The 25,849-nt window shown below is 47.7% G+C and overlaps 2 protein-coding genes across 2 annotated transcripts in view; both read right to left on the bottom strand.

Moving 5' to 3' along the window:
- The window catches only part of LOC131294261 (FH1/FH2 domain-containing protein 1-like), a 45,461-nt gene extending 45,278 nt beyond the window's left edge, over positions 1-183 (bottom strand). The window contains exon 1 of the mRNA XM_058322307.1: positions 173-183. Coding sequence (XP_058178290.1) covers positions 173-183 — 11 coding nt within the window. The remainder of the gene's footprint in view (positions 1-172) is intronic.
- Positions 184-1,399: 1,216 nt separating this feature from the next.
- Positions 1,400-25,721, bottom strand: LOC131294260 (serine/arginine repetitive matrix protein 2-like). The gene is made up of 4 exons (XM_058322306.1): positions 25,701-25,721; positions 17,864-22,290; positions 17,759-17,777; positions 1,400-1,444 (listed from the first exon to the last, which is right to left on the bottom strand). Exons 1-4 carry the CDS (start codon positions 25,719-25,721, stop codon positions 1,400-1,402), a joined length of 4,512 nt encoding a protein of 1,503 aa, XP_058178289.1.
- Positions 25,722-25,849: the final 128 nt, after the last annotated feature.

The following is a 25,849-nucleotide window of genomic DNA, read 5'->3' as shown; positions in this document are numbered from 1 at the left end:
AAACACATTGTAGCCATTTTACCTTGTTTAAGTACGGAAATTCCAAAGCATTGGACACATCAGGTCGAATAATGTATATATTTAAAACTAGGAACAGCCACTGCGACCAACCCTATCGATCGTCGATCGTTATCCACACCCTTGGCGTGCGTTCGCGTAAACCACGCGATGCTTAATTATCATGCAAAAATAATCGCTCACTGGCTGGAGGCGTGCAACGGCACGGCGGTGCATATAAGGCAACCTTACAAAATGCGACCGGCTTCCTACACGCATCAGCTGATTTAAGTGACACGCAGACACACAGATGGGTTTGAAGTGCACGTGAACGTGGCGTTGCAGTGAACGGAAATTGTTGTAAATGAGTATGCGATAGTTCATCGCACACAAAACCCGCGTTGCTTTAACGACGTTGCATCATCTTTAGGGAACTATTGAAAGGCGATCGATCGCAGCTAATCTGGCCTGAAGAAGGGAAGATTAACCATTACCACAGACTCCGCGAAGGTTTTAGTCTTAGATGCATCCGAAGAATCATCCCCACAACCGCAAAACGCTACAAACGGATCCGATCGGTTCGCCAACGAGGCGCAACGAAACGGGGCCAACAGAGGGAAGTTGATACTCTTTCTTCTCGCTAGACATTCCGTGTTGTTGATGTTGGTGTTGTTGAGGAGCAAATAAGCAAGTAAACCAAAAGCGGCCCAAGATGTCTCGTCCGGCGCTTCCAGCAAGTCGGCTTGAAGATAAAAGCCACAAAATTACACACATGCCCGGCTTAATTGCGCAGAAAATGTATATCGATCAACGAGCTGGCGCCGTTTGAAGGCCGCACGCGGTTCGAAGGTGGTTCGTTACAAAATCGATACTCGACATGTTTGCGCCACCTTTCCAAAAGGTGCACCGGCGTGCGAAAGGGGGTACAAATATAATTATAGCAGTCAATTACTATCGAAGATTGGATGAATTTTCGTGCTGCAGTTCCTTGAAAAAGATCAACTTTGTTAATCCTTAATTAAATGAATGTAAAAGTTATAGGAATCAATTCAAAATATACATATAGTAGAAGAAAACCTCATAAATAAAAATGCAGCTAGGAGAGATAAACCGTCAAAACTAACAACTTAATTGACCTTATGACATTCTACAGATTAAAGTGCTGACAGGCAGCAGAAACTGTCCGAGATTCTAGCCTTAGCCGGGGGTGGTTTTCCCACTCGAAGCCCCACTCGGGAACTCAATTTCCAAACTCTTCAACCGACCTCGCCGAGATTTATCTATCGCTCAACATCTCTCTACCCCTTCCCGCCTTTTTTTATGCAGCTCTAAAAATATGCATAATCCGGGTCGAAAACTTTTCCGAACATTTCGCTCGCTTCCTCTTTTGGTTCATCCTCACCTAGGCGCCCCCTGTGCACTGCGCCTCCACCCACACCAACTTCAACTGGAGGGGCGTAAAGTGAAGCGGATTTTCAGTTCAATTTCCACAACTTGCCCTCTCTTCGCTTCTCTTCTGTTTGCCGATCAATTATCGCTTTCTGGTCACGTTTTGGAATGACGCCAGACGCCGCAACATTTTGACGCAACATACATGCTCGATCGCACACACACACACACATGAATACACCCCGTGGGGCAGATGCATGTATGCATATTTGCCGGGATTGTGGATTCTGGCGGTTTTGACCGTGCGTACTTACTGCCATGCCCAGCCCAGCTTCCTTTCGTGTCCGGGACATCCCGCTCTCTTCCACCGGATTGGACACTATTGAGACATAATGATTTTCACCACCTCCCCACCGGCCAACCATAAAAACCGCCGACCCTGTTAATACCCTGCGGCGGTGGCGCTTTGCATAATTATAAATTTGGAAGCTCCCAAGCGCGTACTCACCCCGGCCGGGCATAAGATCGGCCACCGCTAATGGAATATTGGTGAGCGGCGAGCGAACATTATCGCCACCAACAGACCGAGCCGAGTACGGGGCCGTCCATTCATGGATCGAAGGGGTTAATGAAGTGAAAAATTATGTGAAAATAAATAAAGGAAAACGGCCCATGTTGTTCGTGGCGCGAGGTGAAGATGTGTAAACTGTAGGGATGTTCAGTTTAGTGACATAAACGGACAACGCTTCATCACCTTCATGTAATTAAGAACCTTTGGCAACAGTTTGGTCTCTTTGAGATGAATCTGTTTTTTCCAAACATGACAATGAAAAGAAAATTAAACGACAACAGTTTCTCGGATCCGATACGTGACAAACAAAATATAATTGTGTTATGTCAAATTTCATACAACGAATAATCTTCTAATAAAGGGGGAAAATAATATTTCTAATATTGAAAGGAAGCAGCATCATTTCTAACTGCACCACATGATAATCCAACAGCATCAGTTGATTTTATAATACGATCATTTTAACTATAGCGATGTCAATTGAAATGAGAATCGCAGCATTTTAAATTATAAAGCCGATATAGGAGCTTGAGTGAAAAACCCTGCAATAAAAACATTGCGAACGAAATGTTTAAAACAAAACAAAATTTAAAGGTGGTTTTCAAATTATAAATTTTACTTTTTTATGGCTAATACGTGAGCCATTTTTTCCATGTTTTAAAACGCCATTATTTTTAAAACGATCTTATACTTGAGGAATGGAGTTGTTTTGTTTTTGAGACTAATTTTTTGAACAAAGTTGCTTTGAACTAACAATGTTTTCCTCCTAGCAAATGATTTATCTAGAGCATGCAGTGTTAAAGCTTGCCAAATCCCAGATTTTTCACATCTTTACGACTCGAAACAACAAGGTGTGCTGCAATTTGCGCTCGGAAATCGAACATGATTCATCGCCAGCGCCAAGAAACAACGCGGCATCAACGTCTTCGGCGGCCTTCGATGCCGAGCTAGAAATCTAAATTCAACGTCGATCAAGCGTCGATCAACAGTGTGTGCCTGAGTGTGTGTCTGTGTAAATTTATTTTTCTTCAGGAAGTATTACCAGAAGAAAAGCGTTCCCTTCCTTTTTCTTTCTCACATTCGTGGCAAGGTAGTTCCCCCGAAGAGGGTCTGATAAAGTGAGAATGCAATAAAAGTCGAGCGCGGCGCGGGACGATCGTCGGCCTGTCGATGGACCCGGCATCGACATTCTTCAGATTCCCTCTTTCTAACCTCTTAACACCTCGCGGGACGGGCAGAGATTCTTGACCGTACCGAGACGAAGGGCAACTCCTAGCTCGCAGCCAGCGTGTACGACACGCCGACGGGTGACGCATTACATATCACGGAGACTGAATCACTCATTAGCTGCCCGTGGATTGTTCCACGCACTTTCCACCTGCCGTGACGCGGTGGAAAGAACCCGGTTCCCTTCGTCGACCGTAAGGACGGTGGTAGGCATAAAAAGGCGTCCCGGCGGCAAAAGACGGGGAAGGCAGAACAAGAAACAGACCCTAGAGGTAGCATTCCGACCTTTCCGCGTTCACCTTTTCCAGCGCGTTCGTTCCATCTCCGGCGGGCACTCGTCTCGTCTCTTGTACAGTGTCACAGTGTCGGCCAGTTTCCTATCCACCGATCCGTTATGGTCGCGTTGGCGCTATGGGAAATGAAAAACATTCCACGCGGGGCAGGGGAACGCACCGACACACAGGAAGGAAGTCCCAAAAGCAAACAAACTATCCATCGAGCACCAGCGTCGGCCACCGGTTCTATGATCTACGCCTGGGAACGGAATCGAGCCGTTCTAGACACGGGAGATCCAAGCCGTTTCGATCGCCGAGGACTCGCCCTCGGGTACGGTAGGGTTCAAATTAAATTTAATCATTAGTTCCACCGTCGACAGTTCGGTACCGAAGTCCTACGAACCGTTTTTTCCTCTGTCCCAACCATTGGCCCATCACTGGAGAGGCAACACGCTGGATTCTTTGTTGACTTTTTTCGTTCTGCGTCGATCGACATCGCGCAAACAGCGCGTCATGATTTAGAGATCAGATGCTCGGTTACTCGCGAAGATGATCCCGAAGGAGGAAAAACACTAAATGAAGATATTGCACGTGAGATATCGTGGCAGGAGAGATTCATCTGAGCCGCTCAGGTTCTTCATGCTCAGGTCTTACGACAAACATTCTACTTTATCCTTCATTGCGCTCGATGGAAGAATTCAATGGGAGAAAAAACAGCACTTCTTTCCCACGCCCAAGAAGTCAATGTCTTTTTGTACCGGGATTCTTCAAAAACTGCAACAAGGTTCGTTTCTTATGTTCTCTTGACGTTTTTGCTTATGCTACAGCTTTTGTTTTAAGTTTGTAAGACAAATAAAATCATTTGTTATTGTAAAAATGATTTTGAAACAAACAAGATCGAAGAATATGTTCACAAAAAACAAAAAACCAGGAAGTTATTTTCATGTCAGAAAAGCAGCTTAGATATCCAACAATGATGACCACATAGTATGAACATTCCCCCAATTACCCTGCGTCACTGCAATGTCTATTGCTTTATAAACAGCGGACCAATAGCTCGTGATCAACATGGGTAATAATGTTTAAAAATCGATTAGGGATGATGTGCGCTCCTTGCTCTGCTTTCCCTTGCGTGATTACTATTCAATAATCCTAGCTCATGGCGACAAACGGAAGGAACAGGATTGACACGAACCAGTGGTACCGGAATGGAATCAAATTGTCCGATACCCTCCTTGAGTTGATGAAATGCAATGAAACACTAGCGAAATACAAAAGTGAACACGAGCCGGAAAAATTTGAGTTAAACCGAACAAAACCAAATTCTCTAGATCTACGTACATTGGATGGGGTACAAATGGGGAAGTGTAGAGAAAGTTTCCTCAAAACAAGAGAGACAAGAGAAAGACAAAAAAACCCACACCGGGCCAAAGTTAATTACTTGCGGGTAATAACAATTATCCGTGAAACCGTGAACGAAAGAAGCTATCGGGTGCAAGAAGTTAAAAATTTGAAGAAACAGCGAAGAAACCCCTTTTCAACAGATTGTCAAAAATCATGCTGAAGTCAAACGAGAGAAACGGAAAAGAAGCAAAACGAACCCTCACCGATGGCGTCATGCGGTAGCGAGATAGATAATTCCCGATAGCTGTTTCTTGCTTGTTGTTTGTTTTTATCTTCGAGTGATGATGTTGACCAGATGAAAAGTGAAACGTAAACTTTCTTACACTCTCATTGGCTATGCCTGTATGTTCTCGTGTTTTTACGGTCCTCAAATAAAGATCAATGCTGTTTTTTTTTTAATTTAATTTATAGGTCATGGCGAATCAACAGTTTGCTTGGTTTGCCTTAAAGAAACCCTTTTAGAAATCCTTACATCTGTTAGTTTAAAAATTGAAACCGCAAGCAAGGAAGTATTAAGAGGTCAAAACACATGCTAGAGACAACACACCCGCTTAAGGTATTGTGGTCAGCGCTTCCAGGAACGTGCTCCAGAAGACATCCATTTCACACCATTGTGTTGGCGGTGGCCACCGAAAACGCGTCACAGGAACCGTGACCGTGCATCGCGAGAAAGTGGTTGAGTTAGATGTGTGTGCAAGCCCTTTCTCCTGCGAACCGGAACGACGCGTCGGGGAATGGACTTGTTTTCCCAAGGTGGCGCGACAAAAAATCCTTTGCCCTTCACGCTTCCCTTGCTGCGAGCGCCGACGGACCTCGAGCTGGTTCTTAACCCTCCGGTGGTCGCTGGAATCACCGATGGATGGTGTGGAATTTACAACGTGTAATTGAATTTAAATTGTTGTTCCTGCACCAGCGCGCAGTAGGTTGTAATGATGCGCTGAAATTACACGCTGCTCGCGAACTAAAGTGAACCTTAAATTCTTTCCCAGCAGGGTTTTGAGAACATTCCGTAATGGAGAACCGTCCCGGTTGTATTCTTATCCGTCCAAATCGTCAAGCACCCATTAGGCCGCGTGTGCCACAGAATTATCCACGAGCAAAGGAGAGTTTAACTCGTAGTCACGATAGTCTCGCCCTTTACCTCAGCTATTTGGGATTATTTTATCTGCTTAGTGGTTTAATGTGGACGATGAGTCAGAATGCAACTATTTGGCTGGACTTGTCCTCTAGCAAGTATTGTGAATGCCACCATAGAAGCCAAAGGGAGATAATGGGCGTGTTGATGCTCACTTTGAGACACAGAACCTGTTCCCAAATATTTGTTTATTTATCGGATATTCCGGAGATGGTACAATTTATGAATATCCACAGTTTTTAAGTAAGTTGTTTATCTCCAAGGTAGACAAAGTGTCAGAAATGGTATACGATTATCCGCTGATCGTGTTAAGATTCTTATCGAAGATCTAACGATAACCTACCCTAGCGTCATGTAAAAATTACCTGCGAGCCGCGTGTTAGACTCACACGTAAAACGGTAAGACAAACCTTCTCGGAAAGCATAAAACCAATATTTTACAGCATTTGCTTCATGCAAGTCCACCAAACTTTTTGTCCCGGTTAGCTTACCCCAACAAAGTGGCAAAGAGGTCGTTCCCAGGGACCGGAATCCGGAGGGCAGGAATGACTGACTGACTGACTGGGGTCACTCCGACCAAACCCAAGATCAAGGCGATACGGAGGCGATGTTACGTTATTTAGGTTTGAAGCAACTCTATCAGTTTCATTTTCATCGTTTTGGCGTTTTGTTTTGGCTTTCCACCATATTCTGATGTCATCAGTCACAGTGCACAGCCAACACACAACCACCCGGGAGTTCCACTCCTCCATCCCCAAAATTCTCCTGCATCAGAACGTTGAAGAGATTCTCCGAAGACGAGCGTTGGCAGCATGAAATTATGCAAACGAATTCCCATGAAAAAAGAGCATAAAATTGGTAGAAAAATGATTTCGATCGTTCCAGCCTGATGACAATGGCCACCTGATGGCACATAGTGCCATCACTAGGGAGGCGGGAAAAAGGTGAACACGGTCGGGATAAGGTGGGTAACCATCCATGACATGGAAATTAAAATATCATTTGCTTTACGGTCGATCGTGGAGTCGTGTACTCCTTGGAAGATTTATATGTGTGGTTCCTCTATTTTGGAAGGATTAAAAGGCTAGTTTTAAGGCAAAAGGTTATTCATTGAACTACTCCCCCACTCCCTTTTGTAAGTGACCCCTCCGGCCGACGGAAACCAATGTTTTCCCGAGGATCTCCTGCTGGATAGATCTCATTTGCAATTCAAAGCAGTCCGTTTCCCATATGACCATAAATTCCTAATCCTCTTCACTGCACTCTCCCACGACCGGGAAAGCGGTTGGAGCCCCGGGGATGTAAGAACGAAGTTCGCAATGACCGACTTCCGGAGCCGGAGATAAAACCAGTTGTGCACGGTGAAAGAGAGAAACACCACCACTACAGGAAGCCAATCGAACCCTTGCGAAGTCTAGAACGTACGCCAGCGGAAGCCACTTTCGATCTAATGCATCCGCCCTCTCGGCTGAAAATGGCCACCGATGGCCAACGTGGTTCCATCGGGCGAAGGCCACCGCGTCTCCCGCGGGAACACGGCGCTGCGCGGTGATTGCTTTAATCGCGCATTAACCGACGGTGCCCATTATCGGGAGAGGATAATTTTGACGAGTGATTTAATGTTTTCCCTCCGCGCTACCTGTTGTGGCGAGTCGATTTTAATGCTCTAATCAACCTTAATTACTCTTCCGGCCCCAGTAAATCCTTTCGATTTCCGCAAAAGGATGAGTTGTAAAATTTGGTCTGAATGGTTTCTCGATTTCCATCGCCGGCACTGCCCATTCATTACCCGAAGTGCAGCATTTATTCTCTTTCGTGAACAAACTGTTCTGAAAGATCAAAACAGGTAGCATTCGAAAGTATATGTTTTGGGTTTCCGTGAATTGTATGGCTTAGGACATTGTGCTAGCTATTGAAACATAATAAACGTTTGTTTATTACATATTTTTATTCATTTAAAGCATCTTTAGAAATCGACTGACAAAAGAAAAATAAACCTTCCAATCATCAAAACAATTGTCGAATATGCAAAAACGATTTCATTGAAAACGTTATCGTAATCAAAATGTTTGTCATACTAAGTATATGTTGAGTACTTAAGAATGGTTGTAAAAAAATCCTGCTGATGTTATGTTTGTTTTTACGGTGTGTTCAATTTCTGTTTGTTAATAATTTACGAAAGCGAGTACAGTTGTGTTTTCAATTCAACAAATCGAATTGTTCGAAGCAAAAAAGGAAAACAATTTCAGTTCTGAAAGCCCTTTTGCTCATTTTGTGTTACATTTCCACATTAATGACAATGTCCGCGAAAACACGGCGAAGCAGTTTTGTCGCTTTTTATTTCCTTCCACGCTCCGGAAAGCTTCAGCTGTATCCATATGCAACAAAAACGGCCCATCGCCAAACTGACGCCATCATCCATTGGCCCAGGGTATCAGTTTTCATCAACCGCGCCTACCCCATTCACCTACATCTCCTCCCGCCCTCCCCCACCCTTCGGCTGGTCATATAATTTTCATTTTTCTGCTCGATTGCTTCCTTTTCAATCGAACGGCCAATGTTTCCACCCGAACACCTCATCATTCATTATTCGGCCGTCCATTTGGTCGGGCGATTCAATCGCTCAATTTTTTCGGGGCCGTACGAAATTATTTTTCCTTCCCCCTCAGGTTGTTTTTCCCTGGGTTCGGTTCCACCGACGGTCGAAGCCGCATGTTTTATCCAACGGTTGCGCGCCGCACCGCAGGGGACCATTCTGCAGCGCTTCCATGCGTTTTCGGACATGAATATTTCATTACAGCCGCCTCAGGTCTGGTCGGCATTGCCGAAGGATGCTGGAGTATCCATTTAAGGCTCTTTGGAAGGGATACACACGAGCGAGAACAAATGCTTTCCGTCGGACAAGCATCGTCACCGGTTGTTGTGTGTCTATAGGCGTGCGCGTGTGTGGGGTTTATTTTTGAGACACCGTCCAGCTGGCCAACGGACTGTCACACGACGGACGTTAGGCAAAGCCGAAAAGAAAAGCCTCCCCGAACCGACCCAGCCAATTTGAGTTCTTCCACTCGATTGCCCCAAAAGAAGGAATCAAAGTGCTCCAGCAGGTACCACCATTCCAGAGGACTTGCTCTGGTCCGTAGGTCCAAACCTCGGACGCCAACTGTTACACATTGTTCGCACACACAGGCGCAATCTCATCCTAAACCAGAACAGGTTTGGACCGCGCCAATCTCGGACCGAACCACAGCGACACACTGCGACGCTGGCCGCTTTCCGAGACGCCCTAAACCTGCTCCGGGGAGGCGGGGAAGGGAAGCGATTCTTGGGCGCGTCGTCGTTTATTTTACCTCCATTGGCAACTCGTTTGCCTGTTTCGCTCACCGCTGGCGCTGTGGTGGTGTTGCAAAAACGGCAAACGCGGCCGGGGACGACGTGAAAGATGGAAGATAGCACTGTTCCGTGTGGAACACCTTCCGCGAGCTGGTGTTTCGCCTCTAGCAAACCGGGCAGTGTCTGACGGCGGACGCAAGGACGGACCGATTCCGCCGGTCTTTAGGTATGTACATATCCACTCGGCTGAGCCCCAGTTGCAGCGGTCCAAGCTGGCCGTGCTGTGTGTATGTGCCCGTTTTTTTTTGTTATTTGGGTTTCTTCCCATCGACGGCGCTCGAAACCTGTTTCCCAGCAAATCGCGCACGAAACGGCGTCGCTGTGACCTGGGAACGTTGTTCCCGGCCGGTACATAAATTGAGGCAGCGCGAATGTTTATTCTTATCAATGAACGGGTCGTTCGCTTCAGCCGGGTTCGGGAGCTAAGTTCCCCACCGAACGGAAGCATTAAGCAACGTTCTGACCTTGCGAATAGCCACCAGGGAGCAGGAGCCACCGGGAAACATTCAGAACTTCTGGGATCTGGGGAAAATCAATAGCTCCCTCAGTCTGGAGCTAGTCCGGTTAGCAGGCGAGGTCCAACGGCACAGTTTCCTAGCGTGCGACACCGTTGGACACGCAACAATCGAGCCAGCGTTACGATAGACTCGACTGGACTAGTGGTAAACAAATCCGCACCCAAGTTCAAGACCATCTCGAGCGAGGGGGTAAGACCGAAACCAGTCCGGACCGGTGGCAAAGCAGCGGCCCTGGGAAGAATCGGATTGAATTCTTCGCCCGAACGAGCAAAGCGCGGATCGCGAATGTGACGGCGCAGCCGCATCGATCGATAAATAAGCCATCGTTTCCGGATGATGGGGTTGAGGTTTCGCGGTCGTCCAGGCGGGGTTTTGGGTGGCGCGAGGTATTATGATCTGATTTGGACGCTTGTGGGTCTTTGTTTTGGTTTTGCTTCGTCGCACGATCGTTCGGTGGATTAGGCAGGGGAATGAGGGCGAGCCACAAACCGTGGAGCGTTTAAAGCAGGGAGAAGTACTGGTTTAGACTAGGGGAAACTATCCGGGCAGAATGCGTAGCATTTCATTCCTCCCCCCCCCCCCCCCCCCCCTCCATCCCCATGGATGGAGTCTGCAGAGGTCAAAGGCACCATTTTTCATCGATCCGCATCCGTGAAACGAGCAAACTCTGCGAGCTACAGACCTGCACCGACGGGGCGGGTGGGAAAAGGAAAGAAAACCAGACCGTTGTGAGTACGTTGCGAATCGGTTGGGGCTTTCTCTGGCATCCAATTGGCGTAAAAGGGCACCGAAGGGCATGGCACGCGGGCGGAAAATGAACTTCTTCTTGCTTCTTGCAAAGCCCGGACTGCAAGCCCGGGCTGCAACGTGTTGGAGGCAAAATCTCGCGCACCATTTTCCACCGAACCCCGACCTCGCTTACAAACGGTTAGCGGTGAGGTCTCGGTCCCGTTCGTTTGTTTCGAGACCAGCGAGTTCGAACGGCTAAACGGTTCTTGCAGTCGCAAATGCTACCGCCAGCGCTGGCATTTTCGTGTACAACCGTACCTGACGTGGAGCTATGACGACGAGAAGACACGTAGTCCCGTCCAATGGGATATCGGCGAAATTAATCTACCAGCTCGAGCGCATAAATCAATATTCTCCCCTCGATCCTCAGCGTTGCTCGTTGATCGTTGGCCGGGATTAAATGTCAATGGTACGGTGAAACACCGGAACCGGTGCCAGCATACTGTAAATATTTATACCTCAACAGGTGTCTGCATCTTTGCCTCTTTACGTCCCATATTTCATAACATAATAGACGGACTATTTCTACCCGCCTGTGTTGATGCCCGAAATAGCTCGAAAGATTTACATTTCATGAGCCATGACTCTTCAGTTCAAAGTAAAATTGACTTAAAATGTAAAATTTTGTTTTTATATGCTTTTAGCCATAAATTTATAGCCAGGAGCCATAAATGCTTCCAACATTGCTCGTTAAACAAACAATAAATTAAAATTATTGTAGCCAATATTTTGAAATCTCCGCAATTCTATTCATTCACTCAACAGAACGATTCCCTTGAAGAGTTATTTGCGGCACGTAACTGATTAACAAATCAAATTTAAATATTTTGATTTGATGGAATCAGAAACATTGTATTGTTGTATTAATATTTTCCATAGAGATGTTCATCATATATTTTCATAAAGATGCACACAGATTTTTAGGACTACTTCGAACTAATGAGCCTATCAAACTATCATTCTAGATAAATAAAAACGAAAGTTTTGTAGAAAAAGAAGTCTTTTTAATTATATTACCAAGTTCGTTCCCTTTCAACGTCACTTTATCTATAGCTTTGAATTTTTTTCCACCAAATTCCACTATGACAAATGCCCCAAAAATGATGGAAGCTACAAAAAAGTGACACTTTTTCGGCGAGAGCAATGTAAAGAATGAGCAACATCCGTAGTGTCACTATTGGTTTTTTTCTCCTCGTAAGCACACATTACCTTCTGTGAGGTTCGGATAGGAAAAAAACCACGCGACGATCGCAAAGATAACTTTATCTTTTGCCCGAAAAATGTGACGCCATGGTGCTAAAAAGGCATAGTTTTTTTTGTTGTTGTCAACCCCATGGAAATCGGTCCCTCTGGTGTTGGTTCGTTTCGACAACACAAAAAAGTGTGCAAATAATATCGGTCGTATCGAGCACGATAACGCGCGTATCCACAGGAAGGGATAGTTTGCGGAAAGTTGTGTTTTTTTCGTTCACTGTGCCACTTTATTATCACTCCGGCGAAGCAAGACAAACCTGTCAACAGGGAGAAAGGCGAACCGTTGAGTGCTGCCTGCCACCACGGCCTGCTAGATGGCAAAATAATTGGCCACTAACTGTACCGACCATTTTGTGAACCGCTCGCCAGGCAGCCAACCGTGTATCGGTCATGACACCGGTTCTAACTGCCGGCAGTTCGAGCTCAGCTGTTTGCCTTCGCGCGACCGGGAAACGGTGTTGTGGCGATGGCGTCTGGCTTATCGCCGGCTGGATACACGTCTTTCTCTCGGTGGACCTGATCGGTGGTGGCTAGAATTTTCAATTGCTTTCTTTTTTTTGCGTTTGCTGCCCGAGTGCCTGTTCACAGTGCATATAATTTAATTTCCAACACACGTTCGGTGGCGCCCGGGCCGAATGCGAGGAGAATGTACCGGCAGCCCATGCCACGCTGTCCTTCTGTGTGGGCATGAATTCTTAAACGCCACGCAAACACCGGATTCGTTGCATGTATTTATGGGACCAGTACCTCGGGTTGTTATGCAATACTGAGGTGCGTTATCGATTTTCGCTTTAAAAGGTACTCGAAATCGTGTAAAACCCTCCTTGTACCTTATATAGTACCCTACTTTTGTTTTTGTTGAAGCAATCCGATCGATATCCAGCGAACCAAGTGACCTTCACATTGCATTCCTCTTATAAAGCTCCGAAAATCTCAACATTGCCCATGGGGTCGTTAAGAACATTCGTCAGAATTTTATTCTCCATTCCATTTCGTTGTCGTTAATGTTTACTTTTACTTTTCCAGTTGGAGATGGCAAGATAGGAGAGAAAAAACCCCCACAGAAATAGCTCAGCCATCCATAACCAACTCTTCTAGGCACACTTCGGGCCAAAAGTGATGGTAGAGGGTCGAAGACTTACTTCACGACAAGGGCCGGACGGTGTGCGAATTTCGTTGTGAGCACCGGTATTTTCAGATACACTGTCCACGATTCGTCGTTTCACTTTTTGATGGTCAAACTTCACGCAATCCGTTCTGGCTTCCTTAAGATGTTGTATGATTAATCACCGATGTTTAAAAGTAGGAGCGCGTTGAATTTTGTTAAGGATTAATCTAAACCCTTTTTGAGCTCTTCACGAAACTACGAGGTAAGCGTGATGGTCTTATAAATTCCTATCGTAAAATATGTTTCTACTTTTTTATTACACTTTACTGCTTCTGCATTTGGATTCCACACCTTCGTAAGTGGTCCGAGCGCACAAGGGATTTTTTTAAAGCACGATCACACAACTTGGTAAGAACTTAACGGTTTAACGGTGTAAGCCCCACAGCATTCACTGGATAAATCAAATTGAGGAACAAACCAAGATCACATAGAACCAAACAGGAATCGATTTTCACGTTCTTTCCACTTTGCTTAGCACTCGCGCAGCAACGAAACCATTATGCGAAGCTGCCATTCGCTGCAGCCACCTCGCGAGGGGTAAAGATGGCTGTCTTCGTTTTCTTCTACCCTTAAGCCGTACGATCCACTGCTCGAGTCCTTTTCGATCACGCTTGGCGGCACCAGCAACATCCACCCAAAGTTTCCGCGGCAACGATCGCACGGCGACTGACTTAACGGCCCGGTTGAAAGGCCGGAAAGCTTATTGCCCGTGCATTTCGCGGTTTTCTCTCTCGCTCGCTCGTACTTTCGGTCTCGTTCTCGCTCTTTTCTTTCCCTTTTTTCTTAGCATTTTCTTACGTCCTCTCTTTCTCTCTTCTTTGGGTTCTCTCTTTCTCCCTTGCTCCGTGCTGTGCGGATCGATCGATGTTGCGCTTTCCTACTCGCTCTTACTTCGCTTGCGCTCTCTCACACGCCAACACCATCCATCGCTGGCGGACGGCTTGCCTTGAAACTAGTTTTCCATCCTCCCCCAACACAACCAACCCCGGCTACACGACCCGCCCTCAGCGGCACTCACCTGTGTAGGTCACCTCGCGGACAACGGGGTGGATATTCGACTCCAGTGTATGTTGCTGTGTTGGTGCAAACAACACCCCGGCGAGGGCTTATGCACGGCTGTTTGTTATGCTCCACAAGGAGCCAGCGGAAGGGCACCCGTGAGGACGGGGTGCGAAATACAACCCAACCAGTCTTTGGCTGCGTTATGGCCAACCCCCGGGGGACCACGCACACCACTCGGGCAGCATGCCGGCTTCACTATAAGTAATCGAAGCTGCAGCTGAATGGCCTGAAAATGGTTTGCATGGTGCATTCCGTGCTTTTTGGGTACCCAATTACGGTCCCATATTCAAAGACAATAAATAAAGTGTAAAAACTGGTAACATCAATCCTGGCAACGGTGAAAAATAAGTTACATAAATCATAATTTTATTTAACAAGTATGCTGAAGGTCATTTAGCTACCATTATTGTTTATGAACTAAGCCATTAAAATTAATTTAAAGCAATTGGCAATTCAACACGAAAGTTTGTTTTCTCAGAGTAAAAAAAGCCATAAAACTTGCACTAAATTTGAATGTAAATGTAAACTCTCAAAAATGAGAAAAAAGTTTTCAAAATAACAAACCACAACAACCTTCTTTTATGATCGCTGTGATAGTCGCAAAACCGTTACGACCATTGCACATTGTGAACAAAGCTGCATCTGCAAGACTTCCACCAATACAAGTCAACGTTCTGCCTAATGGTGTCTCCAAAAGTGCATCTCTGCAACCGAAGGTTGGCGCACTTCGAACGCTACACTTCTAAGGAATTCGTTAGACTCCTCCTAAAAGGCTAATCGCATACAGGACCTCCAATTGGACACTCGAAAGGTTTCCTGAGCCCCAAATCGTACCATCAAAGGTTACGTTAATTTGGGGGTAAAACCAACCCCTTCGGGACACACTCCCCCCACGGGGTGGAGGGTGGTTTTGGCAAAAACGAACGCGTTCCGCACACGCGTTGGTGTGAGTTGGAGTCGAGCTGGTTTTTTTTTGGTTTTTTGCAAAGTTTGCTCACTTTTGCACCGACTTCCAAATGGCGCACCGTACCGGCCGCAAACATTGTAGCCATTTGAAGGCCAACAAAGAAAATGATCATTCGCGGCAGCTTCGGTTTCCCTCTGTTTGTCGACCCCCCCCCCCCCCCCCCCCCCCCGGCATCGCTTCCCCGACCGCTTGAAAACGAGAAACCCTCCTTCCCGAGTGAAGCCGAGGAGAGATCAAATATTGACCGTTTCGCGCACAAGTCTTAACGTCTACTCGGGGTTACTTCTACCACTGACGCATCCCGCAGCAAAAGGGACTACACCGTGAGTGTAATCCAACGTTCCCTGGGGGTGGCGGGCACGAGCGGCAATGTTTATCCACCGCCGCTTTGTGGATAGTGAGTCAATCGGTGTAAAGACACTGCGCGGAGTTTCTGGTCGGCGCTGATGAAATAATGACTATTTTTAAACGATAAAATTACCGAAACCCGAACTGGTGATAGACTCCCTCGCCTCTCGGCCTTCAATGGACGGCGCAACTTTTGCACGCGTTGAAATGATAAACGCGCAAAAACGCCGCTCCAGAAACATGTGGTTCCCTGTTGACGTCAGAGGTCGTTCGACATCTTCCCCAAATGTGATCGTGTGTTTTAGCTGAGTCGTGTCCATTAAGGCACTACCGTCGTAGTTAGGGGGGAAGCGCGTGCAAGTAATTTCTATTAAGATCTCAATTGATACAATTAATTACACAAAGTGTCGATAAGGAGAGCTGCCATATGAAGAGACAGTAAATTTGAAAGTTTGTTATTTACTCATTTCATTTTAAATTGTTGATTCGGAGGATCATTCGACTATAATGATCAACAATGTGCGAATATACCTTAGTAGGCTCAGACGATATACAGTAGACTATAATTTCATCAAAAAGTTGTAGAAATCATCAAGTATATGTTCTAATTAGAAATCTTGTACCTTATACGCTTTTCTTTAAATTTAATTTTATAGTGGTTCCTTAAAAACATCCCCATAATTCAATGATCGCGTAGATGCGATTCCCTTTGAGTGTAAATTAAACCTTTTGATTCCTCATCCCGCTCTGCTGCTTTGAGCAGGATCGATTTCAGCCTGAAACCCCAATTCATGGTCGTAAATCCTGCGGTGCATGCAAATATTTCACGCCTGCTGACTTTGCACTGCCGACCGTCGCGCGGATTGCGAAACGGGTGCTCCGACGTAAGCTGAACCGACCCGACGACGGCGCAGTAGATCTCGCGGATAAAAAGATGATGCGCTGTTCCGGAGTGATTTGTGTGACGCCCGTACAGCATGCCACCATCCGAAACTGTCACCCTGCGGAAGGAGCTGTCCGTGTGCTGTGTGGTCGCAAAGTGCTTACGGTGAAATGACGAGGACAGTTGGATGCATGGATCATAATTCCGGCAGCCCTCATTCCGATTTACATACCGGAGTTTCCCTGACGTTCCCTGAGTGTCGTGTTTTGCTGAGAACGTACGGGCGATTGGAGTCAACGACCGGCGGCGTTGAAGCAGGAAGTAGTTTCGAGTGCCATAATGAACAATAGGTTGGACTAGATCTTTTCCAACCGAATTAGTAAAATGTAATAAATTATTAAATAACATCAATTATTAATGTCAACATAAATTCAAAAAATATTGAGATCAATTTGTTTCCAATTCCTTGACAATTTTAACTCGATAAACAAATAAAAAATGTCAATTAATTATCATAAATTGTATATTCACAAATTGGGGTATCCGTATTTGCTCCAACAGTAATAGAAATAATTTGCCTTCTCAAAAAGGGATCGAATCTATAAATCGATAATATATTCTACCAACAAAGGTTGGAAGAGAGAATAATTTGTAAATAAAGCAGAACTTAATCAACTTCTACTAAATTTAATCAACAAAATATACCAAGTTTTAATGTTAAAATCTTCAAACTCAGCTTCACTGAATTTCTACTGCAAGTACATATTTCACCAATATTAGATATTCAGATAGAAACTTTGGGAAGTCAAATTCAGTCGAGAAAACCATGACTCAAACAGCAGAATTCTAAAACTTAGAAACGAACGTACTGACGTACTCTTTGCTCCACTATTGGTACATCGCAAATGTTTCGGTCCGAATCGACATTACCCGGCGGAAACGTTAGGTTCGCTTCCCGCAGAGCGAACCAGAACCATAACCACAGACCCATATCGCCCACACCAGTGGAAAATTGGCGCAGGTGGTGATGGAGATGGTCCGTAGCGTCCAAACCGCGTCCCGTGAACCATGTACCGAACGGTCGGAAGCCGAATTTCGCCGTTTGTAGTTCGCGCACCAGTTGAATCGTGGAAATCAAAACACACGCCCGGCGCAGATGCGGATCATTGCAGTGTGGAGCGGTGAGTGTAGAAGCGTGAGATAAAAATAAATTCTCACCTCTCGTCGGAACGAGGCCCGATCGAGTGTGAGATGAGCCGGTGAGAAGCAGCACGTGTTTGTCTGCTTTTGTCTTGAGCCGCGAACATCGACCGTGGACCGCGTGTTCGCGATCGCATGGCGGCACGGAGGTTGTGAATGTGCGAGCGTTTTGTTTACTTACCGACGGTTGTGTTTGTGATCTGCAATGGGAAGAAACGAAATAGTGGTGAGATTTCCGACCGAGCCAAGACACGAACCAGTTGGTGAGTGGTGAGTTTCGTCTTACCTGTTGGCGCTGGCGTAGTCGATGAACTGCGGCGTGCTGTCGTGCACCCGGACGTCCTTCGGGGTGATCTCCTGCAGGCCGTCCATGATGAACATGCGGTCCATCATCGGACTGAGCGGGTGGCAGGATCCTCCCAGCAGATCGTCGATGTTGGTGTGGCGCGATATGAAGATCGGTGATTGAGTTTCCTTGCGTGTCGATGAACCGACGGGCGGAACGGTCGTACCTTTTTCCACGTGGATTGCCGGGGCCGGTGACACACTGAGCGCCGAAATCGGCATCGTGGAGGGAATGTTGTCGTACGGGGACGCTCGACCGGATGGGCGGCTATCCTCCACCCCTTCCGGACTGGCACGATCACCCAGCGGAGGTGTTTCGTCGATCTGCTCGATCGTAAAGTCACCGGTCGGGAACTTTGGCAAACCAGCGACAAAGTTGGTGATACTCTGGAGCTCCTGCTCGACCTGCGCCTCAATGTCCGCACTCTGTTGGTCCGCTTCCTCCTCGCCGTGCTGCTCCACGAAGGAGGAAAGCTTACGCGGACTTCCACCGGACTCCTCCGTACTATCGCTCGCCATCCACCAGGCCTTCTCGCCCGATTCGACTCGGGTGATGCGGTACTTGGTGGGGCTGGTCTGCTTGGCGCCCGATTTCGAGTTGAAGCTGTTCGAGCGGCTCACCACGTTCGACTTCGAGCCCGACCGGGACACGGGAGCGTCGGAGGTCTCCAGCATCCACCACGGTTGCTCCCCGGACTCGACGCGAGTAATCTTGAACGGTTTCGCCTTCACCGGGCTACACTCACGCACCGACTCCGCACTTTCACCATCATTTGGTGCCCGAGTTTCGGCGACCGAGTCCAGCTCGTTCACTTTGTCCGAGCTGTACAACCACCACGCCTTCTCACCGGACGTCACACGGGTGAGCGTGATTCCCTGGCTGCGAGGTTCCGGCGTCGGTTCTTTCGACGGTTCCTTCGAAGGTTCACGACTTCCGGAAGAGCTGCTCGGACTGCTACCGGAGGATTGCTCCTTGCGTGCGAGATCCGCCATCGCTTCCTCCCACCACGCTTCATCTTCCGCTTCCAGCTTGAACACCGTGTAGCCCGGGCTCTTCTTGCCAACGGACTCTGGTGTTTGCTCCTTGCTTGGTTCTTTGCTCGCCTCACCGGAGCTCTTGGTGGCCACGTTTTCTGAACTCTTCATCCACCAGGCACGCTCACCCGATTCCCCCCGCGTAATCCTTATCGGACGGAACGGACTGAGCGTCTGGCTTTCGAACAGACTCGTTGCCGTTGTACGACCATCGTCAGTGACATTTCCCATGTTCTTGCCCTCCTCTTCGGCATCACCAGCCGACAGATCGTTCGCATCTGGTTCCAGCTCCGGTACCGGTTTGTTTCCCTCATCTGAAAGCCACCACGGTTTCTCACCGGATTCGACACGCCTTATGCGATAGGTGAAACTGCGCGCGTTGGGGGGCGAGTCCTGCACGGTGGCCGTCTGCTGGAAGGTACCCGACCGTCTCCACCAGGTCGCTTGCTGTAGATCCGATTTATCGCCACCGTCCCCTTGCTGTTCGTCGTCGTCCTCTTCCTCCTCCTCGCTGGAGTCATCCTTTATACTCTCCATGTAGTGCGTGCCCGCCTCCCAACCCGACTTCCCACTGGGATCCGCCACCAAGCTGTCGGCCATGCTGGTGGTGCTAGCGTTGTCATACCAACTGCCTGGGCCGCGGTTCTGGTTGTTGACAAACGTCGTCGCCAGCTGGATCGCACGCATGAGCAGCTCGTTGTTGGCGTTGGACGCGTCCGTCGCGGCACTCGCCTCGTCCAGCTCATTCGCCGTCGTACGCGTGATCGACTGCTCCCGATCGGTGTCGGCTCCCGACGACGCACTGCCAACGCTGGTATCCTCCGAGCTGGCCGAGGCCGACCGATCGGAGCGTTTGACCGGTTTGGTCCCGTTCTGCTGACGGCCCTGGGGGATTCGACTGTTCGATCCATTCGCTTCCACCAGTGGAGTGGCCGTTGCGGCCGAGGAAGAGCTCGTGGTGGAGCTCGACGATCTACTTGACGACGAGGACGATTTCCTGGGACGCTCTGGAGCGGGTCCCATGTTTAGGGCCGATTTGCGGAAGTCCTTGTTCGCGATGGACTTGACGGGCGAGGGGCTATCCTTCGCCGGTACAGGTGGAGGTTTTTCGGGTGACTTTTGCTTGGGAGGCGTCTTTAGCTTCACTCCCGGACTGCTTCCCGTCGACGAGCGGCTCGTCGTTGACTTGGAGCTGTTGGACTTCGAAAGGCTGAGCTCCTTAACGCGAGCGGCCAGCGTGGACAGTTCGCGCTTCTCCGGGACGTCACTCTTCGACGAGCTGACACTCGTTTCGCGGCTCAAGCTCGGGCTGTCCCGGCTGTACCGGGAGGAAGCGCTCGAGTACCGCGTGTACCCGATGGTGGGTGACGATGCCCCGGTAAACGGCGACCAGCTGCGTGCAGACGGTTGTCCATAGCGGAGGTACCTCGTTGGGTCGTCCAACCGATCCGACTGTACCTGCTTGTCCGCCGTTTCGACGGGCAGCAGCTGCTTCTGGATGGTCTTCTCGATCGTTTTGCACATTTCTGCCCGGCGGGCTCTCAGCAGCGGTGTCGCACCGGGTGGCGTTGGCGATGTTCCACGAGTGACCAGCGTCACTTCGATGAAGATTTTCGGCTCCGGTTCGACGCTGCTCTCCGTTTCCTCGGACGATTCCTCCGACGAGCTGGTGGTGGCAGTTTCCGACGAGCTCGATCCTTCGCGCTTTTGATCCTCACAGGGCACGGCTCGCGGTTCGGGCGAGAAGATCTGACTTGCCGTCAGCGGTGACGAACACTGTGACGGTTCGCGGGATTGGGAGTTCAGTCGCAGGCGAGACGAAGGTCGGCTGGTGCGAGCCGCTATAGCTTCACTGGACGTCATGTAAGATAGCGCCATGTCTCCGATTGGACTCTTGGGGATTGGACTTGCGCTGGCCCCGAACCGGAGTCCACTGTTTGTTCGGCCGTAAGGCCGATAGGCACTTGTTCCACCCAACCCGTACTTCTCCCGTACGGACTCGGCTGGACTTGGTTCCCGCGAGGGTCGGCGTGTCACCGTGGCTGGGCTTGGATCTCTGCTGCGTCCTTTGCTGATGCTGATGGCGGGACTAGGATCGCGTGTCTTTTTGCCTGCACCTAGAGTGGGCGTTTTCAAACCACCAGCTTCGTTACCCGTTCGAGACATCCGGCCGGTAAGATTGCCCGTGGATTGCCGTTTCGCATCGGCCGGACTTGGATCGCGCGACCGTAACTTGCTCGCTGGGGTAAATGTAGGGATTTTCTTCGACTCCGCCGGACTCGGATCGCGCGAGCGAGTTCCTGGTCCAGTTTTGATCGTGATGGAACTGGTAAACCTCTGCTTCGGATCGCCCGCGGTACCTTGTTTGGGCAATTTGGACTGCTGCAGCGGAGCTGGGCTAGGATCGCGGGAACGGGCCGCCGTAGCAATCATCTTATTGGCCAGCTGTATTCGTCGCTGTTCCGCCGGACTCGGCTCTCGAGAAGTTCGCGTCCGTACCGTGGGGCTGGGATCGCGCGATCGTGCCCTTCCTTGCGCAAAGGATGTCCCGCTGGACTGTCTCCGGTACTCATTGGGAGCGTTTTGCTGGGGCAGTTTCGATCCGGACAGTTTGCTAGCTATCGCCAACGCGTAGCCTCCGGTGCGTTTCGGTTCCACTGCCGGACTCGGATCCCGGGAGCGTGCCTTTTCTGTAACCGTCGATGCCACCGGGCTCGGATCTCGCTGTCTCGGTCGGGCTGCAATCGATGTGGACGAGTTTGTTCGCGTTGCCGGACTCGGTTCGCGTGACTTATCCCGTGCCACTCCCGCCCGCCCGTACCTTGTGGTGAAGGTGACTGGCGGGGCATTGTCCTTTTTCTGCTTCAATGTTCCAGCATCCTTACTGGCGGGTGCTCTCCCACCAGCCGCACTCTTAGCGCCGGCCTCCTCCGAGAGATCCTTGGTCGAGCCGTACTTTGCGGCAATCAGCGTGGACTTCTTCAGCGGCGTTGGTTTGCTCTCCTTCAGCTCCGCCTCGAGCTTCTTGGACGTTTCGATCAGGCGCTCCTTCTCGCGATCGCGCTCCTTTTCCCGTTCCTTCTCGCGCAGCTCCCGCTCCTTGCGGCGCTCTTCCTCCTTCGCTTTTTCCCGCTCCCGATCCTTATCTTTTTCGGCGGCTAAATTCGAGTAGCGGCTGATGAAGGATGACACGGTCGAGCTCGGCGGTGCGGTCGATGCCGTTGTCCGAGGCGTTCGATACGTGCCGGAGGTGTATGACGGGCGGTAGCTGCTTCCGGTGCTCGTGGAACTCAACGAACCGAACCGGGAGGTCGACGAGGGTTCGGTCGAGAACTGGAAAGATGAGTGGAAATACAATGCAATCAGTAATTTTTCATGATTAAATGGAGACCACTGTAAAAAGCTAGTAAAAAACAATTACGGATTATAAAAATCAACATAAACTTACGCTTAAAAGATGTACTAAGCATTTTACATAACAAAACATAACATAAATTATTTTAATAAAACCAACAACAAGAACAATTCACAGCGTACAAAATGTTGGGGATAATATTATTTGGTTAGTTATCGAATATGGATTATTAAGGAACATTTAAACAATCAAATAAAATAAATAACATTACCATCCCAATTAGTTATGGTTCGTTCAGACCCAGAAAAACACTTCAAATAAATTGGTGTCAAAATATAAATAATTTATTATTCACAAAGGAACATAAAAGAGATTTCTGCATGCAATTTTGATTCTAGAAATACGTTATGGTTGACAAATGGTTGGATTTCTCGCCTGAATTCATGCTTAGAACGCGGCTGTCTGTTTTGCAATGCAACGAAAATGCAGCGGAAGTGGTAATCAATCACTTCACGTTGGCTCGCAAGCGAATATGCAATTTGTGTCCTGAAACACGGCTACCATTGAATGCGAAAACGAAACGTGAATCTGGCGCCATGTTAGATTCGGTTTCCCCCTTGGGAATCTCAATCGAAGGAATGAAATGCTGCTTCTCCTTTCCAAGGAGCAATTAACAGTGTTAACCACTCGTCACCTAGTCTGCATGTACGGCATCGACGTTCGGGGGACCAAACTAAGCCGGTTGAGCGTCCTGCGTGCAAGGCACGCTGCCACCGGCTACAACCATGCGGGAAATCTCGAAGCCCTTTCGCACAGAAATAGCACAGAGAAGAAAAACAAAACCGCGCAGGCAAGCCAACCTGTCAATCAACTGGCGACCAACCACGTCCAAGCGTCTGTTGCGATAGTGGCGTAGATCGATGCTAGCCGTGACGACAGTTTGTCGCCTGGTCGAATGCTCATCCGCAACCTGCAAAAGTCGAAGCCAAAAGCGCACGCAAACATTGGCATCGAAATTGACGCAGAAGATCGTCGAAAGGTTTCGTCGACCGAGGGGGGTGGAAACAGGGACACACAAGCGGGTCGGAGTGATAAGGGTTCGACCGATCGAGTTCAGGGTGGACTGCTGCGTAACGGTGTTTCGAATTCCGAGGTTTGGTGGAAAGCAAATTATTTTTGATAACATTGAAGGAAAGTGTCACATCAAAACATTTAAAGGGAATTAAACACGTATCTCAAACAAAGGACCACAGATAACGGAGGAGAACGTCGAACACAGCATATAAAAATCACATTTAAGGGGCAACAAATAAGGTACATTGGGGGGAGGGTTCACAAGACACTCGAGCAATCCCTTTTCGGGAGACTCCAACTCTCCATAATACGTACTCTAGAGCTTCGGTACGAGCTTGGAAGACTCGACGAGTTGGCATATGATGATGAGGCGCTTGAGCTATAGCTGGACGATGTCCAAGGATACTGAAATGGACCGGAACAAATGGCTATGAGTACTAAACATTCGGGCAAACTTCCACTCTATACCATGTTTTGATCTCTGGAAGAGTTTGCTGTCTGTCTCAATGTTTGAGTTTTATGGCAAGTAACCAATACTTTAGATAAGAAATTAAGATTTTTAATTTATTCAATGTATTTGTGTGTCCGTTGTGTATATATTTTTATGTGAATTGTTAAGATGGAATAATTTGAAATGATTAAGTCATATTATTATTTAAATTGAACTAATGATTTATTTAAGCAAAGTAATATATTGTTTGGGGTTTTGGTGAGTTCTTTTAAATGAAATACTGTCCATCAATTTTGAGAGCGGAGAATAAACATGTTCACAAACTTTCCCACCCTACGCAATATTTGCACAAAACGTCCTACAATCCTAAACCTATTTATCTTCTGCCAGCTGCAATAGAACTTAATTGCGGTGAATTTTCTAATGACTTACAAGTTATATATAGTAGCACCACACCGCGCCGCGCATGACCTGTTTTCATTCGAAAGTGCAATTAACAGGGTTTACACACAGTTTGCGGCACGAAGCACCGTTCGCATCCTCTTCGCAAGTGGTGCTTGTGGAGAAAAGATGCACTCTCAGCACTTCGTTAGCGAATGCATCAGCTTCTTGAGGATTACGAGGGCCGTGTTTGATGTACTCAACCGGCCTAACGCCCACTCGGCTGGCGAAAAAAAAACCCGACGGTGAAGAATAAAACCACGTGTAAACAATTCACGCAACGAATCGCTTTGCATCCATCAGCGCCATCACGTTTTACGAGCATTCGCAGTGGTTCGCGTTCGCCAGCGCTTATGGAGGGGTAAAATCCGTGTCACTGCCCCGTTCGGGTGCTGGTGGTTGGAAAACGTTCTGATTTTTCAAAACACGCTTCCTAGATGCACATGCCTGCACCGTTCGAGGAGCATCGAGAGAGGATGGGAGCACATTTTACAGACGTGCATGGACTTTGGTCGGACGGCGAGGAAAAACAAACTCCACCAGCGAAGGGCGCCCCGTTCGGGTGAGTGTCACAAATTCCGTCGCTTACGAGCTGACGGCGGCTCTTCCCGATGATTCATAAGTCACGCTGCGAAAACGCGGGCGCTGCAGTATGCGCATGGTGCTGTGGGCAGCGGGTTTTCCTTTCCCCGAATGGAAACCCGATGTGGTCGGGTGGAAAACGTTCTAAAATAGGAATATCGACTAACTCGAACGATCCGTGTGTGATGGAAAGAGGGTTTAGGATCGATCATTGATTCGAAATTGGTTGACGATAAATTTGGACCAAGTGTGGATGCCTTTTCCTTTTGCGTCCCTAGGATGGATTTCTACATATATGAAACTATCTCTGTTTGTTCTATGCTAGGTTTAAATTTATCATCTTTTTTTAAGTTCTAAGCATTAATTTTACCTTAATTTTACTTTACTTTAATTTACTTTAATTTTACTATTGTGTAGAAGAAAGGTATGAATTTAGTTCTTATCTGATTGAAACCATTTTTCTACTCGACACTGATGTTCAACATTCTAAAAAGATATTATATGTATGTTTCTGCATTACGTCTTCCAAATAAAGCATATTCCAGTATGTCTTTCAAGTTCTTATTATTTATTGTCCTTGTATGATGTTCACATCAAATAAAAACTATTTCGATGTATTGTCTATTGGTCTATGTGTTCAGCTTTGATCTTTGTTTATGCAATTACGTCTGCGTTGTGTTTGTCCTCTGCTTACCCGATTTTGTAATAAGCAATGTAAGTATTTTATTGTTAGTGTTCCAATAACTCAATTCAGTTTAAATTTGGCTACTTCAAACACTTTCAAAAAGCATTAAAATAATGTTTTACTTACGTTTGCTCGCTTTCAAAACAATTACTTACGTTGTAACTTCGATACGACATTTTGCTGTGCGTTTATGATGCTTGGTGATTGTCCCAAAAATGATGCTCACTGATGATTTCTCGGACGTTTCGGCTAGCATGGATTAATTTCTTTTGCACTGGCCTGTTATGCAACACTTTCACGATCA

Source organism: Anopheles ziemanni, chromosome 2 (genome assembly GCF_943734765.1).
Source record: "Anopheles ziemanni chromosome 2, idAnoZiCoDA_A2_x.2, whole genome shotgun sequence".
Lineage (NCBI taxonomy): Eukaryota > Metazoa > Arthropoda > Insecta > Diptera > Culicidae > Anopheles > Anopheles ziemanni.
Note: the sequence above shows the minus strand (reverse complement) of the source record. Positions and strands in the feature narration are given on the sequence as shown.